The 25,638-nt window shown below is 43.7% G+C and overlaps 1 protein-coding gene across 3 annotated transcripts in view; it reads right to left on the reverse strand.

Moving 5' to 3' along the window:
- PTPN14 (protein tyrosine phosphatase non-receptor type 14) overlaps positions 1 to 25,638 on the reverse strand; it is a 293,466-nt gene that overhangs the window by 76,950 nt on the left and 190,878 nt on the right. For all 3 annotated transcript variants that reach the window (XM_033935552.1, XM_033935553.1, XM_033935554.1), the window contains exons 7-9: positions 22,981 to 23,068; positions 18,250 to 18,338; positions 12,945 to 13,032 (exon numbers count right to left, since the gene is read on the reverse strand). In XM_033935552.1, coding sequence (XP_033791443.1) covers positions 12,945 to 13,032; positions 18,250 to 18,338; positions 22,981 to 23,068 — 265 coding nt within the window. The remainder of the gene's footprint in view (positions 1 to 12,944; positions 13,033 to 18,249; positions 18,339 to 22,980; positions 23,069 to 25,638) is intronic.

Raw genomic sequence — 25,638 nt, forward strand, 5'->3', positions numbered from 1 at the left:
ATGCTCACTGCCAGTGAAGATTTGAAGAGGTGGGTGGGCAGAGAGGAGCCGCTGCCCCTGCCAAGATGGTGCTCGGGGCAGTCTGCTCCCCCTCAATACACCACCACACATGCCATTCATCACCAGCTTACCCCATCGTATTAGAACGCCACATCCAAACTAGATGAAAACCCGGTTTCATTCACACTGTTAAGATCAGCAGTTAAATGTGGAGAGAAGCCTCCAAACCCGATACTAAGAGAAGATGAAAACTAGAACACTGATGTGCAAAGAGGTGCTGTGAATGGATTTTCAGAGGGGCAGAGATCTTCACTGGTAAGAATTTGCTGGAAAATAGCTTTTAAACTTGGGAAAATGTAGACTTAAGAGTTAAACAGATAAGCTTTTGGGACTTATAAAGTACTCCACTCACTTAGCAAAGGAGTTTAAGGGACAATTGGTGCAGCCATGGGTGCAGCCCAGGCCCACTCAGTAGCATCACATCATTGATAAAATGAGGAGATTGGTAATAATTAGACATAGAGGAGTAGCTGCAAAGGAAGAATGCAACTGAAAATAATAGGAAACAGCATAAGGAATGGCAAGTCAAATGTAAAGGGGATGGTAAAGGGGATGGAACTCCTCTCGTATGAAGAAAGACGAAAACGGTTAGGGCTCTTCAGCTTGAAAAAGAGACGGCTGAGGGGAGATATGATTGAAGTCTACAAAATCCTGAGTGTAGTAGAATGGGTACAAGTGGATCAATTTTTCACTCTGTCAAAAATTATAAAGACTAGGGGACACTCAATGAAGTTACAGGGAAATACTTTCAAAACTAATAGGATGAAATTTTTTTTTCACTCAGAGAATAGTTAAGCTCTGGAACGTGTGTCAGAGGATGTAGTAAGTGGATAGTGTAGCTGGTTTTAAGAAAGGTTTGGACAAGTTCCTGGAGGACAAGTCCATGGTCTGTTTTTGAGAAAGATATGGGGGAAGCCATTGCTTGCCCTGGATCGTAGCATGGAATGTTGCTACTCCTTGGGTTTTGGCCAGGTACTAGTGACCTGGCTTGGCCATCGTGCAAATGGGCTACTGGGCTTGATGGACCACTGGTCTGACCCAGTAAGGCTATTCTTATGTTCTTATGAACTGATAGTGAAGACAAAGAGAGACTGAAAAGAAGATTGCACTGGAGTCAAAAACATATAGTAAAAACATTTTTAGGTATATTAGAAGCAACAAGCTGGGAAAAGAATCCGTTGGACCACTAAATAACCAAGGATAAAAAAGGCACTCAGGGAAGACAAGGCTATAGCGGAGAGATTAAGTGATTTTTTTTTGTTTTGTTTTGGTCTTCATCAAAAAAGATATGGGGAAGATACCAGTGCCAGAAATGGTATTCAGTGCTAATGAGTCAAAGAAACTGAAACAAACCTTTGTAAACCCGGAAGATAGGATAAGCTGTATTACAGAAAAACATTAGTGTCATATCGATGAATGTTTATTAATCTAATCTAATCTGAGATTTCTGAGTCGCACTATGCCTAAATAGGTTCAAGGCAATTTACAATGCAATTTAAATAGATACAATTTAGTATGGCACAGGGCGCTATTAGTGGTGTATACTAAACAGTTTGAGGGGGGAACAATGCAATGGAGGAGAACTAGTAGTGTTTTAAAGCAGTGGTCTCAAACTTGCGGCCCGTGGGCCACATGCGGCCCGCCAGGTACTATTTTGAGGCCCTCAGTATGTGTATCATAATCACAAAAGTAAAATAAAACAGTTTCTTGATCATATGTCTCTTTAGCTATAAATTACAATATTATTATTAAGACTTAGCCAAAAGGAAAGATTTATAAACTATAAACTATGCAAAATTGCCATTTCTTTAATAAGAAATTAACTATTTTTTCTAAGGCCTCCAAGTACCTACAAATCCAAAATGTGGCCCTGCAAAGGGTTTGAGTTTGAGACCACTGTTTTAAAGGGATGCTAAAGAGATACAATTCAGTACTACACAACAATGCTAAAGAAGGTACATTGATTAATGCTAAAGGTATATTGATTGAGGCACATTTTGCCTATTATAGTGCAACAGGGAGGTTTTGCTATGATGTGGCAGATGTAACCAGGATGGTTTACATCACTGACTTGAGCACTTTTCATTTACTTGATCTATTTATTAGCATTCGTTCCATTTGTGATAGATCCAGTTTATTAAGTTTTGGGTTTTTTTATTGGATCTAAAATATATTTTTTGTTACTTGATTTCCCATTTTTCTTTATTGGGCCAATATATGTAAACATAGGGTTCCTTTTACGAAGGTGTGCTAGCGTTTTTAGAGCACTCAGGAAATTTTCCGCGCGCTACGCGGCTAGAACTAACGCCAGCTTAATGCTGGCGTCAAGGTCTAACGTGTATGGCAATGTAGCGTGCGCTATTCCGCACGTTAAAGCCCTAACGCAGCTTAGTAAAAGGAGCCCATAGTGCTGTAGGTACATTTGTGTTTGAGGCCTTTCGTTGAGAGATAGTTCAACTGAAGTTTACTAAGATTTCTGTTCAAGGTGGGCCATGAAGAATTGAATAAGTCTATGAGTGGCTTTGCAGAATTTCCATGTAGGATACGGAAGATAATTCATGATATCTTGAAGTTTATTTGAGTACTGACGGATAACTAATGTAGCTGTTTGAGGCAGCCCAGCTCCAGAAAGGAGGAGGAAGCAGCCCTCCATCTTGTTCCTCCGTCTCCCACCCGATCTTCACCGCGCTCCTGCTGAAGCCCTGCCCACCTGCACCAGAGGTTCATCTTCAGCCCTTGTTATCAGATTTGTGCTGATTTATTGAAGTAATGTAGTAGATGAGTGGTAGAGATCTAATTTATAAATTGAGATAGTATAATCTTTTGATTTTTTTCTGATGTATATGATTTTTAAGATGTTTAAATCCTGAAATGTGTATGTGATACTGTGAGCCGCCTTGGATAAAGGTGGATTAAAAATGTCTTAAATAAATAAAGATAAATAAATATTGAGGTATATAATTTTTTTTTTAATATATGGTTCGTCTGCACATACTTGATTTTTTTCATTTGTTTTTCTTGGATTACCGCCATCGCTTCTGCTCCCCCATCTCTACTTTTAATCAAGAGACAAAGCACAGGCACTGTAGCACAAGCGTGCCAAAAGAACATTCTGTATTCCTTGCAAAGAACAGGATAAGAGAAAAGTAAACACTGGACAATTGGAAAACACATGCATCAAGCAGTGACATTTAAAAGAATCCCTGAGCTTCTTTGTATTAAAGCCACTTTCACGCAAAAAAGCACAGTTACTTACCGTAACAGGTGTTATCCAGGGACAGCAGGCAGATATTATTGACTGATGGGTGACGGCACCGACGGAGCCCCGGTACGGACAATTTTAGAGTGATTGCACTCTAAGAACTTTTAGAAAGTTCTAGCTCGGCCGCACCGCGCACGCGCGAGTGCCTTCCCGCCCGACAGAGGCGCGCGGTCCCTCAGTTAGTATAAGCCAGCTAAGAAGCCAACCCGGGGAGGAGGGTGGGACGCAAGAATATCTGCCTGCTGTCCCTGGATAACACCTGTTACGGTAAGTAACTGTGCTTTATCCCAGGACAAGCAGGCAGCATATTCTTGACTGATGGGTGACCTCTAAGCTAACAAAAAGAGGGATGGAGGGAAGGTTGGCCATTAAGAAAACAAATTTTGTAAAACAGATTGGCCGAAGTGACCATCCCTTCTGGAGAATGCATCCAGACAATAATGAGATGTAAAAGTGTGAACTGAGGACCAAGTAGCAGCTTTGCAGATTTCCTCAATAGGAGTGGAACGGAGGAAAGCTACAGATGCTGCCATTGCTCTGACTCTATGGGCCGTGACAGAACCTTCCAGTGTCAGTCCGGTCTGAGCATAACAGAATGAAATGCACGCTGCCAGCCAATTAGACAACGTACGTTTAGAAACAGGACGTCCCAATTTATTCGGATCAAAGGACAGAAAAAGCTGGGGAACTGATCTGTGGGGTTTCGTACGCTCCAGATAGTAAGCAAGAGCCCTTTTACAATCCAAAGTATGCAGAGCTTGTTCCCCAGAATGAGAATGAGGTTTTGGAAAGAAAACCGGTAGAACAATGGATTGGTTGAGATGAAATTCAGAAACAACCTTGGGGAGAAACTTTGGATGTGTACGCAGAACCACCTTGTCACGGTGAAAAACCGTAAAAGGTGGATCTGCAACCAGTGCATGAAGCTCACTGACTCTCCTGGCAGAGGTAAGAGCAATAAGGAAAAGCACTTTCCAAGAGAGAAATTTGAAAGGAGAAGTAGCTAAAGGTTCAAATGGAGGTTTCATTAAAGCTGAAAGAACCACATTGAGATCCCAGATAACCGGAGGGGCTTTAAGAGGTGGTTTAACATTGAAAAGCCCACGCATGAACCTGGACACCAGGGGATGAGCTGAAAGAAGTTTTCCATGGACTGGCTCATGAAAAGCTGCAATGGCACTGAGGTGGACCCTGATGGAAGAGGACTTCAGGCCAGAGTCAGACAAAGAAAGAAGATAATCTAACAACGTCTCCACTGCCAGGGAAGTGGGATCAAGATGATGAAGAAGACACCAGGAAGAAAATCTCGTCCACTTTTGATGGTAACATTGGAGAGTGGCTGGTTTCCTGGAGGCATCCAGAATGGAACGAACGGGCTGAGACAAAAGAGTATCAGTCGAGTTCAGCCCGAGAGATACCAAGCCGTCAGGTGTAGAGACTGGAGGTTGGGATGCAGAAGGGTTCCCTGCTGTTGCGTAAGCAGAGAAGGAAACAGAGGAAGAAGAAAAGGTTCCCTGGAACTGAGTTGAAGTAGAAGGGAGAACCAATGTTGCCTGGGCCACCTCGGAGCAATCAGAATCATGGTGGCTCGTTCCCTCTTGAGCTTGAACAAGGTTCTCAACATGAGAGGCAGAGGAGGGAAGGCGTACAGGAACAGATTCGACCAGTCGAGGAGAAAAGCATCTGCTGTTAGACGGTGCGGAGAGTAAAGTCTGGAGCAGAATAGGGGCAGCTGATGATTGTGAGGAGCTGCAAAGAGGTCTATCTGAGGAGTGCCCCATTGATCGAAGATAGACTGCAGAGTTACGGGATCGAGTGTCCACTCGTGAGGTTGGAGAATTCTGCTGAGTTTGTCCGCTAAAGAATTCTGAGCCCCCTGAATGTAAATAGCTTTGAGGAAGAGATGATGATCTATGGCCCAAGTCCAGATCTTCTGGGCTTCCTGGCATAAAAGGCGAGAGCCTGTCCCACCCTGTTTGTTGATGTAGTACATCGCAACCTGATTGTCTGTGCACAACAGAAGGACCTGAGGAAAGAGAAGGTGTTGGAAGGCCTTGAGGGCGTAAAACATCGCTCTGAGTTCCAGGAAATTGATTTGATGCTTCCTTTCCTGGGCTGACCAAAGACCTTGAGTCTGGAACTCGTTCAAGTGAGCTCCCCATGCGTACAGAGAGGCGTCGGTGGTGATGACTAATTGATGAGGAGGCTGATGGAACAGAAGACCTCTGGATAGATTTGAGGATACCAACCACCATTGAAGAGACTGACGAAGAGATGATGTCACAGATATGTGTCGTGAGCAAGGATCCGACGCTTGGGACCACTGGGTAGCAAGGGTCCATTGAGGAGTGCGCAGGTGAAGACGGGCATGAGGTGTGACATGAACTGTGGATGCCATGTGCCCCAAGAGTACCATCATTTGTCTTGCTGAGATGGACGGCAGTGGAAGCACCTGGTGACATAGAGACTGAAGAGCCTGGAGACGATTGGATGGTAGGAAAGCTCTCATTAGGAGTGTATCCAGGATCGCTCCAATGAATTGAAGTCTCTGAGTGGGAATGATATGAGATTTGGGTAGATTGATCTCGAATCCCAGAAGTTGTAGAAACTGGATGGTTTGGTTGGTGGCCAGAAGGACTGCTTGAGCGGATGTGTCTTTGATCAACCAATCGTCCAGGTAAGGAAATACATGCAGGTGGTGAGAGCGTAGAAATGCCGCTACCACAATGAGACATTTGGTGAATACCCTTGGAGATGAGGCAAGACCGAAGGGCAGCACCTTGTACTGGTAATGACAATGATTGATCATGAATCGGAGATATGGTCTTGAGGTTACATTGATCGGTATGTGAGTGTAAGCCTCTTTGAGATCGAGGGAGCATAGCCAGTCGTTTTGATTTAGAAGGGGATAAAGGATGGCTAAAGAAAGCATCTTGAATTTTTCTTTTACTAGATGAATGTTGAGATCGCGAAGATCCAGGATGGGTCTGAGATCTCCTGTCTTTTTGGGAACTAGAAAGTAACGGGAGTAGAATCCCTGCCCCTTTTGATCTAGAGGAACTTCCTCTATAGCGTTCAGAAGGAGGAGAGATTGGACCTCCTGAATAAGGAGGGCCGATTGAGGACTGTTCAAAGCAGACTCTTTTGGCAGGCTTTGAGGTGGAAGAGTCTGAAAGTTGAGAGAGTAGCCGTGGCGGATGATGTTGAGGACCCATTGGTCCGATGTGATTACTTCCCACTGGCTGAGGAACAGAGAAAGTCGACCTCCTATAGGCTGAGGCAGGAGAGCAGGAATAGGGATACTGGCTATACTGTGGAGAATGAAGTCAAAAGGGCTGTGACTTCTGCTGAGGAGGTTGTTTTACAGCTTGTTGCTGCTGCTGTTGTCTGGGAGGCTGACGTTGTTGTTGCCTCTGACGCCTAGGTTGCTGAGCAGTGGTAGTCAATGGACGAGCTGTGAAGCGGCGTTGATAGGCCGATTGCTGCCTATATGGTCTTGGCGGAGGAGGCTTCTTTTTATTCTTGAGCAGGGTATCCCAGCGCGTCTCATGAGCAGAGAGCTTTTGTGTGGTTGAGTCCATGGAATCCCCAAAGAGCTCATCCCCTAGGCATGGGGCATTGGCTAACCGATCTTGATGGTTAACATCAAGCTCGGATACCCGAAGCCAGGCCAAACGACGCATAGCTACTGACATTGCTGTCGCTCTGGATGTTAGTTCAAAGGTGTCATATATGGATCTAACCATAAACTTACGTAATTGTAGAAGAGACGACAAGCATGTGTGAAAAGCGGGATGCTTTCGTGAAGGAAGATATTTTTCGAAAGAAGCCATGGTGGTAAGGAGATGCTTTAAATAAAAAGAAAAATGAAAAGCATAATTACCAGCCCTATTTGCCAACATAGCATTTTGGTAGAGCCTCTTACCAAATTTATCCATGGCCCTTCCTTCTCTGCCAGGAGGGACAGATGCATATACACTGGCTCCTGAAGTCTTTTTAAGGGTGGATTCGACAAATAAGGATTCATGTGGAAGTTGAGGTTTGTCGAACCCAGGAATGGGAATTACCTTATATAGAGAATCCAGTTTACGTGGGGCCCCTGGGACAGTTAAAGGAGTCTCTAAATTCTTATAGAAAGTTTCCCTCAAGATGTCATGAAGGGGAAGTTTCAAAAATTCCTTTGGAGGCTGATCAAAATCAAGGGCATCCAAAAAAGCTTTAGACTTTTTGGATTCAGCCTCCAAAGGAATGGACAAGGACTCACACATCTCTTTCAAAAAACTAGAGAAAGAGGAAGTGGCCTGTTTGGAGGATGGGTCAGGGACAGCCGAATCCTCCTCCTCTGAGGAACATTCGCCTTCAGAAAGAAAGGGTTCCTCTGAGTCTCCCCACAGATCAGGGTCTCTGACATGGGAAGAATGGTCCCGAGACTCAGGTGTCGACGTTTGCATGTGTCGGGTTTTGCGCACCGACTTACCCGACCTCATCGATACCGAGTCAGGAGAAGTTATCGGTCGCACCGGTGCCGAAGTCTGCACCGATTGATGGTGAGCTCTCGGTTCCGGTGCAAGGACTGGCATCGATACCGATGAGGTTAGGTGAAGCGGTACCGAGACAGTGGAAGCGGGTAACACGGGTTCCACAATCGGTATCGATACGGGTTGATCCACAACCGGTACCGGTGGCTCGGTGCGGACTGGCACCGGAAGGTTCGGTGTCATGATAGCAGGAAGGAGTCGTTCTAATTGCTCCTTAAGCTGCACCTGAAGGATGGCCGTAATGCGGTCATCGAGGGATGGCACCGGTACCGCTTTTTTCTTCTGCGGTACCTGCGGTGCCGCTCGACGCCCCGGAGTTGAGGAGCCCGATGTCGAGGGACTCACCTCTATAGGGGCGGAGCGCTTCCTCTGGCGTCTTACAGGCGGCAGGATTGGACTCACTGCACTCGAGGCCGGAAGACGTTCCAGCGGGGAAGGCTTCTTAGCCGGCTTACCTGACTGTTGAGATGCCGGTGTGGAATCACGCGGCGTCGAAGACGAGGGTGCCGACTGAATCGGTGCCGAAGCCGGAGTCGAAGGAACGGGGTCGGACATGTCGGCACCGAACAACAATCGCTGTTGAATTTGGCGATTTTTTAATGTCCGTTTTTTTAAAGTAGCACAGCGGGTGCAAGAAGAGGCCTGATGCTCAGGACCCAAACACTGTAAACACCAGTTGTGTGGGTCCGTGAGAGATATAGGCCTAGCACACCGCTGGCACTTTTTAAAACCCGGTTGAGGGGGCATGAAAGTAAAAACGGCTTCCGCCAAATCGAAGGCCGAGGCTTCGATGGTGGCAGAAGGCCCCGCCGGGGAAAACCGAAAACTGAAGAAAAAAATAAAAGTTTTTTTTTTTTTTTTTAAACAAAATGGAAAGAAAGAAAAAAGGCAATTTAAGCCAAAACGTTTACGCGAGCGGGAAGGCAAGTTAGGAGAAAATTTCAACAGCCGTTGAAAACGCGTCTTCTTAGCTCCGCGGAAACTAAGAAACTGAGGGACCGCGCGCCTCTGTCGGGCGGGAAGGCACTCGCGCGTGCGCGGTGCGGCCGAGCTAGAACTTTCTAAAAGTTCTTAGAGTGCAATCACTCTAAAATTGTCCGTACCGGGGCTCCGTCGGTGCCGTCACCCATCAGTCAAGAATATGCTGCCTGCTTGTCCTGGGATAAAAACAGTTACTTACCGTAACAGGTGTTATCCAGGGACAGTAGGCAGATATTCTTAACGCATGGGTGACGTCACCGACGGAGCCCCGGTACAGACCTTTTTAACTACAAAGTTCTAGTTGGCCGCACCGCGCATGCGCGAGTGCCTTCCCGCCCGACGGAGGAGAGCGTGGTCCCCAGTTAAGATAAGCCAGCTAAGAAGCCAACCCGGGGAGGAGGGTGGGACGTAAGAATATCTGTCTGCTGTCCCTGGATAACACCTGTTACGGTAAGTAACTGTGCTTTATCCCAGGACAAGCAGGCAGCATATTCTTAACGCATGGGTGACCTCCAAGCCAACAGAGAGGGAGGAGGGATGGTTGGCCATTAGGAAAATAAATTTTGTAACACAGATTGGCTGAAGTGTCTATCCCGTCTGGAGAAGGCATCCAGACAGTAGTGAGTAGTGAACGTGTGAACTGAGGACCAAGTGGCAGCCTTGCAGATTTCCTCGATGGGCGTGGAACGGAGGAAAGCCACAGAAGCAGCCATAGCTCTGACCCTATGGGCCGTGACAGCACCTTCCAGTGAGAGACCGGCCCGAGCATAACAGAACGCAATACAGGCAGCAAGCCAGTTGGAAAGCGTCCGTTTAGAGACAGGACGACCTAGACGGTTAGGATCGAAGGTCAGAAAGAGCTGAGGGGAAGAGCGGTGAGCCCTGGTACGGTCAAGGTAGTATGCAAGGGCACGCTTACAATCCAGTGTGTGCAACGCCTGTTCCCCAGGATGAGAATGGGGTTTAGGGAAAAAGACAGGCAACACAATGGACTGGTTGAGGTGAAAAGCCGAGACCACCTTGGGAAGGAATTTAGGATGGGTACGCAGAACCACCTTGTCATGGTGAAAAATAGTGAACGGTGGATCGGCGACCAGTGCATGCATCTCACTAACCCTCCTGGCAGAGGTGATGGCAATGAGGAAAAGCACCTTCCATGTTAGAAGTTTGAGTGAAGTTGTGGCAAGAGGCTCAAAAGGGGGTTTCATGAGGGCTGATAAAACCACATTCAGGTCCCAGATGACAGGAGGAGGCTTCAGAGGTGGTTTGACATTGAAGAGGCCTCTCATGAACCGGGAAACCAGTGGATGAGCCGTGAGAGGTTTTCTGAGGATAGGCTCATGAAACGCAGTGATGGCACTGAGGTGGACTCTGATTGAGGTAGACTTGAGGCCAGCGTCGGACAGAGAGAGCAAATAGTCCAGTACAGTTTCCACCGCTAATGAGGTGGGATCATGATGATGCAGTAGACACCAAGAGGAGAACCTGGTCCACTTCTGATGGTAACATTGGAGGGTGGCCGGTTTCCTGGAGGCATCCAAAATGCGACGGACAGGCTGAGATAGATTCTCTGGAGAGGTCAGCCCGAGAGAAACCAAGCTGTCAGGTGGAGCGAAGACAGATTGGGATGCAGTAGAGACTGACGTTGCTGCGTAAGTAGAGTAGGAAACACAGGAAGAGGAATGGGCTCCCTGGAGCTGAGCTGAAGCAAGAGGGAGAACCAGTGTTGGCGAGGCCACCGAGGAGCGATGAGAATCATGGTGGCCCTGTCCCTGTGGAGTTTGGATAACGTCCGCAACATCAGAGGTAGTGGAGGAAAGGCATAGAGGAACCGATCCGTCCAGTCAAGCAGGAATGCATCTGGGGTCAGATGATGAGTAGAGTCTGGAACAGAACTGGGGTAGCTGATGTTTGTGAGGCACTGCAAAGAGGTCCACCTGCGGAGTGCCCCAGCGAGCAAAGATGGAGTGGAGTGTTGAAGGGTCCAGAGTCCACTCGTGAGGTTGAAGGATGCGGCTGAGATTGTCGGCCAGGGAGTTCTGTTCGCCCTGGATATAGACAGCCTTGAGGAAGAGATTGCAGGCCGTGGCCCAGGTCCAGATGCTGAGAGCCTCCTGACAAAGGAGGCGAGATCCGGTGCCGCCTTGCTTGTTTATGTAGTACATGGCAACTTGATTGTCTGTGCACAGGAGAAGGACCTGAGGGCAGAGAAGGTGCTGGAAGGCCTTGAGAGCATAGAACATGGCTCTGAGTTCCAGGAAATTGATGTGATGTTGACGCTCCTGAGGGGTCCAGAGTCCCTGGGTGCGTAGATCTCCCAAGTGAGCTCCCCACGCATAGGGGGAGGCATCCGTGGTTATGATCATGGAGTGAGGGTGGAAACACGGCCTCCGCAAAATCGAACCCGGAGGCCTGTATGGTGGCAACAGGCCCCGCCGGGGCCGGCTTGAAAAATAAGGAAAACTCGACGTTTTTTTTTTTTTGAAAACAAAAATAAAGGGAATCCGATAAGAAAAAAGGAAAAAAAGTGAAAAAATACGCGAGTGGGAAGGCAAAAATTAGTTTTTCAACGGCTGTTGAAAACACATGCGTCTTCTTCGCTCTGCGGAAACGAAGAAACTGGGGACCACGCTCTCCTCCGTCGGGCGAGAAGGCACTCGCGCATGCGCGGTGCGGCCAACTAGAACTTTATAGTTAAAAAGGTCCGTACCGGGGCTCCGTCGGTGACGTCACCCATGCGTTAAGAATATGCTGCCTGCTTCTCCTGGGATAATGAAAAATATGGCTCCTCTTCGTCTTCTAGAATAATTGTTCTACTATCTATTTACAAATCCTTTTTTTTCAGTCTCTTTGCTACTGCACACATAACATAAATGTTGCCATACTGGGACAGACCGAAGGTCCATCAAGCCCAGTACCCAGTTTCCAACAGTGGCCAATCCAGGACACAAGTATCTGGCAAGATCCCACAAGAATAAATCAGATTTTATGCTGCTTATTCTACAATAAGCAGTGGTTTTTCCCAAGTCTATCTTAATGAACTTTTGTTTTAGAAAATTATCCAAATCTTTTTTAAACCCTGCTAAGCTAACTGCTTTTACTACACTCTCTGGCAATGAATTCCACAATTTAATTACATAGTCAGTGAAGAAATATTTTCTTCAATTTGTTTTACATCTGCTACTTAGTATCATCATTGCCAGCCCCCTGCAATCCTAGTATTTTTGGAAAGAGTAAACAAGCAATTCATGTCTACTTGTTCCACTCAGCCATCTCTTCTCCAAGCTGAAGAGTCTACTACTACTATTAATCATTTCTATAGCACTACTAAATGTACACAATGCTGTACACATTATGCGCAGGTTGGTCTCTGTCCCTAGGTCAAAAGAAGCTACATTGGGAATTGAAATCAGTTCACCAAAGATCAAAGCCTGCTGCACTAACTGTTATGCTACTCCTCCACTCCACTCATAGCCTCTTGAACCTTTCCTCATAGAAAAGTCTTTGTGTCCCCATCATTTTCATCACCCTTCTCTGAACCTTTTCTAATTCAAATATATGAGACTTCTTCAACTAAAGCTCTATTCTTTCTTCTCATGACATCAAGTCACAAGCAGTGAAAACACACACTTAGTACCACAATCCACTTTCAATGTGCAGAAACCGAGCAGAGAAAATGATGCTTCAGATAGGCTAGAGCAGACAAAGCTGGGAAACTGTACCATATCCGTGGACAGGCAGGCCCCAGTTCTCATTTGTGACCCTCTCTGGAAAAGGTGACTAAAGTCACCAGAAACAAAAAATGAAGTTTTAATGAATTCTGTTAGAGCAAGCAATTTATAATACAACAGTCCAAACCTCATCCTTTTATGTGAAAAATAAAAGAGTTACAGAAGTTCAAACATGTAACTTTTTTCAGACTTGTTTATGGGCCCATGACATGAAAAGTCAGCCATTCTCAACATTTTGGATCCATTACTTTAGCCACCTTTTCCCAGAGACTGTCACATTTTTTTGGCAAAGTGACTGGGGGCAGCTTAACAACGCAAGTTCTTTTGGAGCTTCAGAATACCTGTCACAATGGTTTTAGTAATGTCACTTACAGTGTGAAAGAGCACAGTCTCTTCCTTTCCAGTTAACTCCATGGCAATTGAACACTTGTTATGTGTTATGTTCCCGACGTCATCCCACCTGCAGAAGAGAGATGCTATGAGAGAGGATATTTTGAAAAAATCAAGCATAACTTACCAGCGGTTATAAATGACAACTATTTTACATAAAACTTGGCCTGTTCGAGGAAAGGAAGTGGAAAAGGGAAGAGCAGCCTATCCCTTCTTTGCCTCAGGTACAACACAGAATGCAAATCCACTTTGACAAAAGGGAAATAACTTTGTTTTGTATCTCTCCAGTAACTTCTGGGTACTCACTCCAGAAAACCAGGTAACTCTCATCTCCATAAAGCACCTCCTAGAACACCCAAACCCACAGAAGTCCTCCGATGACCTCCAGGTACTCATTCCAGGACACTGGCTCCCTCTTCAAGAACATAAGAAATGCCTTCACCGGATCAGACCCTAGGTCCATCTAGTCCGGCGACCCGCACACACGGAGGCCAAGCTAGGTGTTCTCTAATGGACACCTTGTTCACCCGTGTCCCTCAATGTGATTTGCGAGAAGATGTGCATCCAACTTGCCCTTGAATCCCAGAGAAAAGCACCTCCTGATGTATCCTTAGGAATTGTATTCTATGCTCCTGGATTTTCTTACACATTTCCAGGCATCCCTAAACAAACAGCTTCTGAAAATTGTCCTCCCAATGTATAGTTTGAATGTTACCATATATACTCGAATGTAAACTGAGATTTTTGGTCCAAAAAAATGGCCCCATAATGGGGGCCTCGGTTTATATTTGAGCCTCCTTTTTTATGATGGTGCTTATTTCCTCCCCTCCCGATGACCAATACTGATATTTTTCACCCCACCCCCGATGCCCGGAACTGCTATACTCCACCCCCTTCCAATGACCTTTTCTCCCCCTTCCAATGATGCATATCACAGTCCTTAAATACTTCCTCTCCAACAGCTAGTAAAACTTAACATCAACCGCTTTCAAGAAGCGACCCCCACTCCTGATGTTATATCCCCCCTCTTCCCTGTTCTTTTACTTTGTTTTTAATGATGTATTTATTGACTCCCCCTTCCCCGCTTTACCCTCAAGTCTAAGTTTGTATTTGTAAATTATTCTTAATGTTCACTCTTCCCCCCTCTTATAATTATTATATATATATATATATATATATATTTTTTTTTTTTAAACCTTTAAATTTTTTAGCATTGTAAACCGGCTAGATGCACGTCGATGGTCGGTATATTAAAACTAATAAAACTTGAAACTGCTGTCGATGGTCGGTATATTAAAACTAATAAAACTTGAAACTGCTGTCTCCCACCCCCCTCTGACGACCGGCACTACTATCCCCCATGATGACTGGCATTGCTATCTTCCTCCCCCCACCCCAATGTCCGGCACTCCTATACTACACTACCTGCTTCTTCTACCCCAGACCGACATCGCACTTACAGTTCCGGGACCCAGAAAGCCAATGCCCACGCTCTGTGCTGGTGAAGGGAGAATCTGCACATGCTCAAGGCCTGTTGGACTCACTTCAAGAATCTGGGAGAGGGTGGGAGCCTAAGCCACTGTTCTTCAATTCTACAGCACTACCGTGGCCTCCTCTGTACTGTTCTTTTGCTGCGGTCCAGCCCCTTTCAAAGCAACTTCCTGTTTCCACTTGGGCGGACTGCAGCAAAGGAACGGTGCAGAGGAGGCCACCCGGGAAGCGCAAGAGAATTACTCCCACACCTGTGTTCTTGTAGTTTTCTTGGTGAGGGGAGCTTCGGAACTGGGTGGGGAGAACATTTGGCAGAACCGGGGGGGGCGAGGAGAGAGAAAGAGGGGAAGAGATGATGAATGGGAGGAAGGGAGATGATGGCGAAGGGAAGGGGAAGAGAGGGTGCACATGGAAGGAGGGAAGGGGAAGAGAGGGAATAGATGGTGCACATGGACAGATGGAAGCGGGAGAGAAGAGAGGGAAGATAGATTTGAGATGGAGGCAGAAAAATGGAAGAAAACTGAATAAGAAAATCAGTGCAAAAGATGGATGTAGTGCAAGATGTGAAGAAGGAGACGAAAGAAACAGCAAATGCATAAGGAGGCCTTAGAAACAGAGCTGGGAGCAAGATGATCATTAAAATAAAATCGCCAGGCAACAAAGGTAAGAAAAATGTTTTTATTTTCAATTTAGTGACTGAAATAGTAAATTTTGAAAATTTTTACATCTGTTTTTATAATTTGAACTGCTCAAGAAGAAATGCATTTCTTTCTGTTTCTTTTGTGGTGTACTGTGTGCAGAGTCTGGCATATTAGGGTTTCATTTGTGTACAATAGTACTTTTAATTTGTGAGTTTGTGTTTGAAAAGGATTTTTCTGTTTTCTGCATGTGTGACTGAGGCCAGGTGTTCAGGTGGGGATAGAAGTTCAGAAACTTTGGTTGGTGTCGTGGCCCCAAGTGGGAAGATATTTGCCAGCTCTCCTTAAGCATTTTTGGAATCAAAACAGCCCCAACTGAAATATTAGTGATTACTTATGGCATTATTTATGACACTAAAAATAAAACAGAGAGCTACAACCAATGAACAACGGGATTCAAAAGTAAATCCCAAAGATAAGAAAAAGAAATCCCTAAAGGGTATATACCACAGAAAAATACTAGAATATCAGAGCAATATACTCAAATTTCAAAGTTAGAAATATTGTACATATTTATTAATTTAAAATTTGCAAAAATATCACATAATTTTCATAGAATAGCATACACAGAACACCATACAAACAAACCAGACAAGATATAACAACATATAATTGTTATATGTTATATGTTGTTATATCTTGTCTGGTTTGTTTGTAGTGTTTGTATGGTGTTCTGTGTATGCTATTCTATGAAAATTTTGTGATATTTTTGCAAATTTTAAATTAATAAGTATGTACAATATTTCTAACTTTGTAATTTGAGTACATTGCTCTGATATTATAGTATTTTTCTGTGGTATATACCCTTTAGGGATTTCTTTTTCTTATCTTTGAGATTTATTATTATTTATCACATACCCAAATTTCTAATCTCAGTGTATATTCAAGTCAACCTTTTTTCTTCCTTTTTTGGGATATTCAGATCGGTTTATATTTGAGTATATACACTATACAGTGATATTCATTTTGGTTGTATCACAGAAAGGTACAACTAGACTTAAACATGTAAGAGACAATCCCTGCTCAATAGAGCTTACAATCTAATTAAAACAGACAAACAGGACAAATAGGGGTTAGGGAATTTCTAACAGAGGGAATGATAAAGCAGACATGGGTATTTTACAACTGAGTGGGAGTTAGGAGTTAAAAACAGTCTAAAAAAGTGGGCTTTTAGCCTAGAGTTGAATAATGCCAGAGATGGGAGCTTGATGTACTGACTCGGGAAGTCTGTTCCAAGCATATGGTGCAGCAAGATAGAAGGGACGGAGTCTGCACTTGGCAGTAAAGGAGAAGGGTACAGATAAGAGAGACTTACCTGATGAATGGAGTTCCTAGGGAGGAGTATAAGGAGAGATAAGAGAGGGGAGATACTGAGGAGCTGCAGAGTGAATGCATTTGCAAGTCAATAAAAGGAATTTGAATTGTATGCGGAATCGATAAGGAGTCGGTGAAGTGAGACTTGAGGCGAGGGGTAATGTGAGCATAGCAACACTGGCAGAATATAAGTCATGCAGCAGAATTTTGAATAGATTGAAGGGGGGAGAGATGGTTTAGAGGAAGACCTATGGCGCGAAGCGATAAGTGTGGATAAGGGTTTTGGTAGTGTGTTCAGAAAAGTAGTATTTCAAGTGCATGGCCCTTAATACCAGCTTTGTTAAAATGGCTTCTGATCTTTATAGCAAGGTTTATCCCTATGAGAATTTTTTTAAAAAAATAAATCTTTATTGATTTCTCAAGCTACAATTGTGCAACAAATGAACCACAAATATGGGTATTACAAACCAAGCACAACAAATGTATAACATTAATGCTCTATTATTTTTATCCCCTCCCTCACATCCAATACAAATATATTAAAATCTTCATGAAACTATTCATAAATTCTTATATCAAAACCATTTCCATTCCCCCACCCCCCCAGGATGTGTATGTTTACATGTCCACAAAATGAAAAATTATTCTTCTTTACAATATTTAGCCAATGGCTCCCAAACATCCATAAAATTCTTAAATCGTCCCTGTTAGAAATTTTTAAGGTACGAGATTTCCTGACTCTTATTCAAGGAAGATGTATGATTAAGGTGGACTTGGGAAAGTCCACTGCTTATTTTTAGCATAAGCAGCAAAAAATCTGTTCTATTCTTCTGGAATCTTGCCAGGTACCTGTGACCTGAATTGGCCACTGTTGGAGCTTGATGGACTTTCAATCTGTCCCAGTACGACAACGTGATCCCCTATTGCCCCAGGTATATTGGATAGATTGTGAGCCCATCAGGACAGACAGGAAAAAATGCTTGAGCACCTGAATAAATTCATGTAAACCATTCTGAGCTCTCCTGGGAGAACGGTATAGAAAATTGAATAAATATGCAAATCTCTCTCATGCATATTCATTGTGGATATCCTAAAAACCTGACTAGTTGGGAACACCCTGAGGACTGAGTTGAGATGCATTATTTTAAATAAACAAACAATATAGGGAAAAGCATGGACCATCTATTTGATAGTTAATACCCCACCAGATTTTAAACAACTTTATTATCGAAGGGAAATCTGATCTACTATAGATTACAGACTCCTAAGTTTCTCTGCGTTCTGTTTGGTTGATGTGAACAGAATCTCAACAGCAACAAAATACATTGGTTTGTGAGCATAATTCGTTCCAGAAGCATGCTTGTAATCCAAAGTGCTCGTATATCAAAGCGAATTTCTCCATAGGAAATAATGGAAACTCAGATGATTTGTTCCACAACCCAAAAACTTTAATACAAAATACTATACGTACTTGTATTGCAAGACCTCGTTCATTTAGAACAGTCACTACACTCCTGCAGCGTCAGAGAGAGAAGAACCATCGGCTGAGTTGTGATGATGTGACCCGTGTATACTGTATATACTCGTATTGCAAGACTTTGCTCGTTTAGAACAGTCACTACGCTCTTGTGTCACTACGGCTTGTGATGTGTGTATGTACTTGTATTACAAGACATTGCTTGTATATCAAGTTAAAATTTAATAAAATGTTTTGTCTTGCAAAACACTTGCAAACCAAGTTACTTGCAATACAAGGTTTTACTGTAATGTTTATTCATTGTTACCTGTATCTTACTGTTGTTCTTCCAATCCGATTCTTCACAAAAATTCCCATGAAGAAAATACTGAGAATGACACCACTTCCGTGATTATCCTAGACAAAAAACAAAACAAAACAAAACACATAAGCACTTTGTTGACTGCTAGGAACAGACTGAAAGGGGAAAAGCTTTCTATTACCACAACACTGCTCTTTTCAGAACAAGGTACTGGGCCTTTCTAAGGTTAGCACAGTTTACTGCTATTCATTACAATGCACCAGTGGTTCTCAGATTTTCTTGTGCTGTGACATACCTGACAAGACACCGATCACCTGCATGACACACTGAAAACTACAATTCATAGCTGAACAAATTTTCTTAATCCCCTTCCTTTCCTATATATCATTACTGCTAACAAAAATACAAGGGAAATACAGAACCAGTAGAGATTATTAAATAGAACAAAATGGCAGAACATATACATAAGCACGGATTAATGCCAGAAAGCCAACATGGATTAGTCAAAGGAAATCTTGCCTCATCAATGTACTGAATTTCTTTGAAGGGGTGAATGGACATGTGGATAAATGTGAGCTGGTTGATATTGTGCATTTGGATTTTCAAAAGTCATATCACAAAGTACCTCAAGAAAGACTTCTGAGGAAATCAGAAAGTCATGGGATAGAAGGTAATGTCCCATTATGGATTAAGAACTGGTTGAAAGACAGAAAACAGATAGTAGGTTACAATGGTCAATATTCTCGGTAGAGAAGGGTAAGTAGGGGGGGGGTTCACTCAAAATAACTCTTGCACAGCCAGAGATTATATCAATACAAAACCGGCCGTGAATAAATTCTTTGAAACAAACAAGCAGACAGTAAACAGTGAATTAGAGGAGGAAAAGACTCAGAACCCCGTTAGGGAAGAGCCCTTCTCTAACTTGAGAGTTAGATAACATCATTGGTTTTTTGATAACGTCAATGGATAATGTCATTGGTTTTTGTGCCTATGACGTTATCCATACCCTCTCGAGTTAGAGAAGGGCTCTCTTCCCTAACGGGGTTCTGAGGCTTTTCCTCCTCTAATTCACTGTTTACTGTCTGCTTGTTTGATTCAAAGAATTTATTCACAGTCGGTTTTGTTTAATTAGCGGGGTTCCCCAGGAGTCTGTGCTGGGACCGCTGCTTTTTAACATATTTATCAATGATCTAAAGATAACTAGTGAGATAATTATATTTGGCGATGACACAACGTTGTTCAAAGCTGTTAAGTCGCAAGAGGATTGTAAAAAATTGCAAGAGGAGCTTGGGAGACTGGGCGTCAAAATGGCAGATGACGTTTAGTGTGAGGAAGCGCAAAGTAATGAATGTGGGAAAGAGGAACCCAAACTATAGCTACATGATGCAGGGTTCCACATTAGGAATCACTGCCCAGAAATGGATCTAGGTGTCATCGTGGAGGATACATTGAAACCCTCAGCTCAATGGGCAGCGGCCGCAGTTAAGAAAGCAAATAGAATGTTAGGAATTATCGGGAAAAGAATGAAAAACAAAGAAGAAAATGTTATAATGTGCAATTCTGGTCGCCATATCTCAAAAAAGATATAGCATTGATCTGGGTTTGTAACCCATTTCCATTTTCTCTGCTGCAGTCTTCATGTGGCTTATAACAGTGTTCTTCAACCGCTGGTCCGTGGACTGGTGCTGGTCCGCAGAAATTTTCTGCCGGTCTACAAGACCGGCACCTCCATCGGGCCCAAGAGATTGTTCTGTAGCCGCCGGTCCTTGGTACAATCAATGCGTTGTCTTCGGGCCAGCTTCCTGAGTGCTGCAGTGCACAAAGCCTGCGCCTGACCCGGAAGCCTTCTCTCTGATGTCGCAATGTCAGAGGGAAGGCTTCCAGATGAGGCATAGGACGCGTGCGAGGAGCTGCTTCCCACAGCTTTGTGCAATGCAGCACTCAGGGACCGGCCCGAAGACCCTGCGTTGATCGCACCGTGGACCGGCCTGAAGCTAACACCGGGGGGCAGGCCAGAAGGCAAGGCACATGGTGGGAGAGAGACAACAACGGTAGAGGAAATGCTTTTATTTTTTTTTATTTAGTGACTGATTTGTCTGTTCAGGAAGAAATACATTTGTTTCTTTTCCTCTGGGTTTGTACTGCTTGCAGAGTCTTGCATCTTAGGGTTTGTTTGTGAATATTAGTACGTTTAGTTTTGGTCCTGCATTTGCATGGGGTTATCTGTTTTCTGGTAGGAATGAATGTTGAGAAGCATACAGTGTGCTTTGTGTAGTTTAATTTTGTGGTTAACCATTATGTGTTGTTAATACGATTATATTGTGTGTGTATATATGAAAAATGAATGGAAAAAATGGTGTTACAATTAATACTATTATGCGGGCGGGGTCTGGGGTGGAGATGGGCACTATTTAGCCCAGTGTTCTTCAACTGCCAGTCTGCGAACCGGTGTCGGTCCACAAAATAATTATTTTATTTCCGTCGGTCCATAGGTGTCAAACCGTTGAAGAACACTGGCTTATAATGTATAAGAAACAGGTATGATATATTTTTTTTTAATGTATTCTAGTGACATTTGGCTAAATTAAATTTATTCTTAATATATTTAAAGAGAATTGAACTAGATTTGACTAATCAAAGTTAATCTGATGTTATAGGAAGGTTAAGTGTGTTTCTAAGAATCTCAAGTTTCAAGTTTTATTAGGATTTTATATACCGCCTATCAAGGTTTCTAAGCGGTTTTACAATCAGCTACTCAAGCATTTTCCCTCTCTGTCCCGGTGGGCTCACAATCTAGCTAACGTACCTGGGGCTATGGAGGATTAAGTGACTTGCCCAGGGTCACAAGGAGCAGCGTGGGATCTCTACTCCTGAAGACGCTGTTTAGCGAAAACAACAGACTGGTGTTGAGAGAGAGACTTTCCATGTTCTTGGTTCTTGTGAAGACAGTTAATAGAACTGATTAACAGAAGAAGATGCTTTTTTGTCATCAACACAACATCAGAGGATTACAAAGCAGTTAAGACTTTGGGCTCCTTTTACTAAGCTGCGCTAGCGTTTTTAGCGCACGGAGCCTTTTAGCGCATGCTAAACTTGCGCTATGTGGCTAGAACTAACGCCAGCTCAATGCTGGCGTTAGCGTCTAGTGCGCACAGCAATTTAGCGCGCGCTATTCCGCGCGTTAATGCCCTAACGCGGCTTGGTAAAAGGAGCCCTATATCTTTTGAACAGGAATTCAAGACTGTGATAAACCCCTTGCATTTGGGAAACAGGGGTGTTCTCTGAATATTGGGTACATGTATTTATGAGCAGTAACAATGATAGTATGTTAATTATTTTATAAATATAAGTATATTAAATTTTCACTATAAAAGCTTTGTGAGTTTATTGTAAATTATTAGTGATATTTAACAGACTCTTTTTTATGAATCTTGAAATAGGAGGCTGTATATTTATGTAATACCCTAATTGTTTTTTTATTGGTGCATCAAAGAAGGTATAGTGGAATTAGAAAAGGTATATAGAGAAGGGCGATGGAAATGACAAAAATGAGGAGAGGCTAAAGCGACTAGGGCTTGGCTCAGGGGTGATATGATAGAGGTCTATAAAATACTAAGAAGGCGGTAGCGGCTAGCGCACGCGGTAATTTAGGGTGCGCTATTCCACACGTTAAGGCCCTAGCGCGCCTTTTTAAAAGGAGCCCTAAGTGGAGTGGAAAGGGTAGATATGAATTGTTCGCTCTTTCCAAAAATACCAGGACTAGGGCATGCGATAAAACTAAGTAATATTTCTTCACACAACGTGCAATTAAAGTCTGGAATTTGTTGCCGGAGAATGTGGTGAAATCAGTTAGCTTAGTGGGGTTAAAAACAGTGTGTATAGTATCCTAAAAGTCCTTAGGCCATTATTGAGATGGCTTGTGGAAAATCCACTGCTTATTCCTAGGATAAGCAGCATAAAATCTGTTTGGGGATCTATTTTTAGTCAGGAGCTTAACTGTCATTTAGTTGCCTAGAATTAAGAGCCTAATTTTTATGCTTAACTTTTTTCCCTACCCTAAAACTGCAGCACAATTTTTTTAGGCTCTCAAATTAAGTGTGAGAGGTGAGTGTGTGAGAGTGTGTGTGTGTGTGAGAGTGTGTGTGTGTGTGAGAGTGTGTGTGTGAGAGTGTGTGTGTGTGTGTGTGAGTGTGTGAGAGTGTGTGAGAGTGTGAGTGTGTGTGTGTGTGAGAGTGTGTGTGTGTGTGAGAGTGTGTGTGTGTGTGAGAGTGTGTGTGTGTGTGTGTGTGAGTGTGTGTGAGTGTGTGAGAGTGTGTGAGAGTGTGAGTGTGTGTGAGAGTGTGTGTGTGTGTGAGAGTGTGTGTGAGAGTGTGTGTGTGTGAGAGTGTGAGAGTGTGTGAGTGTGTGTGTTTGTGTGTGAGTGTGTGTGTGTGAGTGTGTGTGTGTGTGTGTGTGTGTGTGTGTGTGAGAGTGTGTGTGTGTGAGAGTGTGTGTGTGTGAGAGTGTGTGTGTGAGAGTGTGAGTGTGTGTGTGTGTATGTGTGTGTTGGGGGGGTAATGAAATTGTGAGCATAAATTTAGACACATAGCCCAAGTAAATTTTCAAAAAAGTCAACTGGGAAGCCTAACTCTCAAAGTTAGGAATATCAGTTTTGCCATGTTTATTTTAAGAGGCATGGGAATTTTAGGTTTCTTTTAACATAATTCTAAGAATCCAAAAGGAACTAGAGCACCGTACCTTCACAGGAAAGCTTTCCTGTCCATATCCATCCAGCTGCTCCACTTCTTTGATGTACAGTAACTCTGCATCAGGTGCAGGCATTCCACTAATGATGGGTTCACACACAAACAGAGAAACAAGAGAAAATCCTTAGCAGTTTCTGTTAACAACTAAGGGAGCTGGTATTCAAAAGAGAAGTTCCTGCCCAGTTAAACCCTGCTGAGTGAGCCAGCAGTCTCTATTCAGCGGCACTTAACCAGTTAGCGCTGTTGAATATGTCCACTAACCAGCCATCCCCTAAATGGACAGATTAGTGGTAGAATTAGGGTGGAGCATCAGTTTAGCTGGTTAGAGGTGATTTTCAGTCTGCTAGCCCACTATGTAACTATGTAAAGTTAGGGCAGCATTCTAGCTGTCCTAAATTTATGCACTGAGTTAATCAGGCACTGGTTTAAATTAGGGCTACTTGTCAATCGCAGTTAACTCTGCAATACATGCATTAATCATTAATCAAAATTTTAAAAATTCATTGTGATTAGAAAAAAGTTGATCACCTTGCAGCCATCTCCTATCTCCTCCAAACATCTCTTCTGCTCTCAACTCCTGTCCTTGGCGCAATCTGGCATCTTTTTGTGACTCAACATTACCTCCCTTCCCCCATCCTGCACCAGTCTGCCTTAAAGGTGGTCTTCTCTTGGTCATTCGCTGCCTGTGGCCTGTTCCCATCCCCACAGAAACAGGAGTTGATGTCAGAGGGAAAGCTATGGAGCAGGCTGCAGACAGCGTATATGCAATGTTGCCACTGCCAGGAGCCAACAGAAGACCAACTTTAAGGTAGACCAGCAGGGAGGGATTGAGATGGGGAGCAGATGTTGAACCACCGGGGACGGGAAGTAAGCTGCAGACCCGTCAATAGAACTGGAGGGGCCACTGGTGGAAGCTGTGGCTGGGGTACAAGATTCAGCAGCTTTGAGAAGAGCTTGGTGCTGCTCTTCACAATGTTTGTGTTGCTGCTTATAATGGGGGAGGGGAGGGAAGGCAAGGTGCTGGGCAATATGAGGAAGGGAGAAAGGGGTGGGAGATAGAGAAAATGAACCCTGGGGGAAGAGGAGTGGGAAGGAAGGAAGGAAAAGAAAGGGACAGGTGTTCGATCTAGTGGTGGGAAGGATAGGGATGGGATTTGATATATCACCTTTCTGTGATTGCAATCAAAGTGATTTACATATTATATACAGATATTTATTTTGTACTTGGGACAATGGAAGGTTAAGAGACTTGCCCAGAGACAAAAGAACTGCAGTGGGAAATAAATAAATAAACAAATAAACAAAATACCTTGAATTGTGAGATTAATCACAATTAAATTTTTTTAATTGTGAGATTAATCGCTATCAAAAGTTTTAATCCAAATGCAGACCTAGGGCTCCTTTTACTAAGGTGCGTTAGGGCTTTAACGCGCGGAATAGCACGTGCTACATTGCCACACGTGCTAGACCTTAACGCCAGCATTGAGCTGGCGTTAGTTCTAGACGCGTAGCGTGCGGTGTAATTTCCTGCTTGCGCTAAAAACACTAGCGCACCTTAGTAAAAGGTGCCCCTAATCTGAATATCAGTTAACTTCCAGGTCAGCAGATAAACTCATTGCCAGGGGCTGTGCATCCGAGCTGAATATTGGGGCCCAAAAGTTCATCTAGCACCCTACAGCATTCCCCAGCAACCTGCACCTGCACTTAGCTCCATGGGCTTCAATGAACTGTGGTGGGTAGATGTGGCAATCCACGATGGGCGATATTGTCAACACTGTATCTGTACTGCTATTTTTTATCCCCTTGCCTATGGTTTACAAAAAAGACAGACTTTGCATCCCGCTTTGAGATAACTGATTAGGAAGCTATTTGCCAAACTTGAGAAATATATCGACAGCAGCACATGCTTAGAATTGAAGAAAGGAGCTCAAGGTTCAGGTGCAACTATTTTAGAGCAGAGTTTCAAAGAAGTAAAAGTATTTTCATTTTTCTCCATTTTTATTTTCCTTTTATTTTCGAATAATCACAGCTGGACAACCAAAGGAAAAAAAAAAGTTCTGCTGTAAATTCTAGTTGAATCCAGACTTTTATCCTCACATCTACTCATAATCACTTTAAGGAGGGGGAAAAACCAGGAAAAGGCAAAAATTGGATCCACCACTTCAAGGTAATGAGACAAAGGCAGTGCTACATATGTTCTGCATCCATCCTTCACAATCCAAGACCATGGGATATTTCCAACATGTCCTGCTCTCAGAATCACCAAACTTTACATATGAACTTAGCTCTTCAAAACTCACTGCACTCTAGTAAAAGGGCCCCTAAGTTAATGTACAGTACTTCCCCCAAATTCGCGGGGGTTCCGTTCCGGTAACACCCGCGAATTTTGAAAAACCGCAAATGTGGTTTAAGGGGCTGATCGAAGGCAGGAGAGGGAAGCTGGGGCGCCGGCAGGTGCTGAAAATCATTTGCGGTATTTTCCGACAGGCTACACCAATCAGGAGCTGCTTTGACATGCCAGATAGCGTGTCAAAGCAGCTCCTGATTGGTGTAACCATGACTTTAGTACCAGGAAGTGGCGGTCGGAAAATACCATAAATTACTGAGTCTGCAATTCGCGAACCGCAAATTCGCGTGGGTTTACTGTATA

Source organism: Geotrypetes seraphini, chromosome 3 (assembly GCF_902459505.1).
Source record: "Geotrypetes seraphini chromosome 3, aGeoSer1.1, whole genome shotgun sequence".
Lineage (NCBI taxonomy): Eukaryota > Metazoa > Chordata > Amphibia > Gymnophiona > Dermophiidae > Geotrypetes > Geotrypetes seraphini.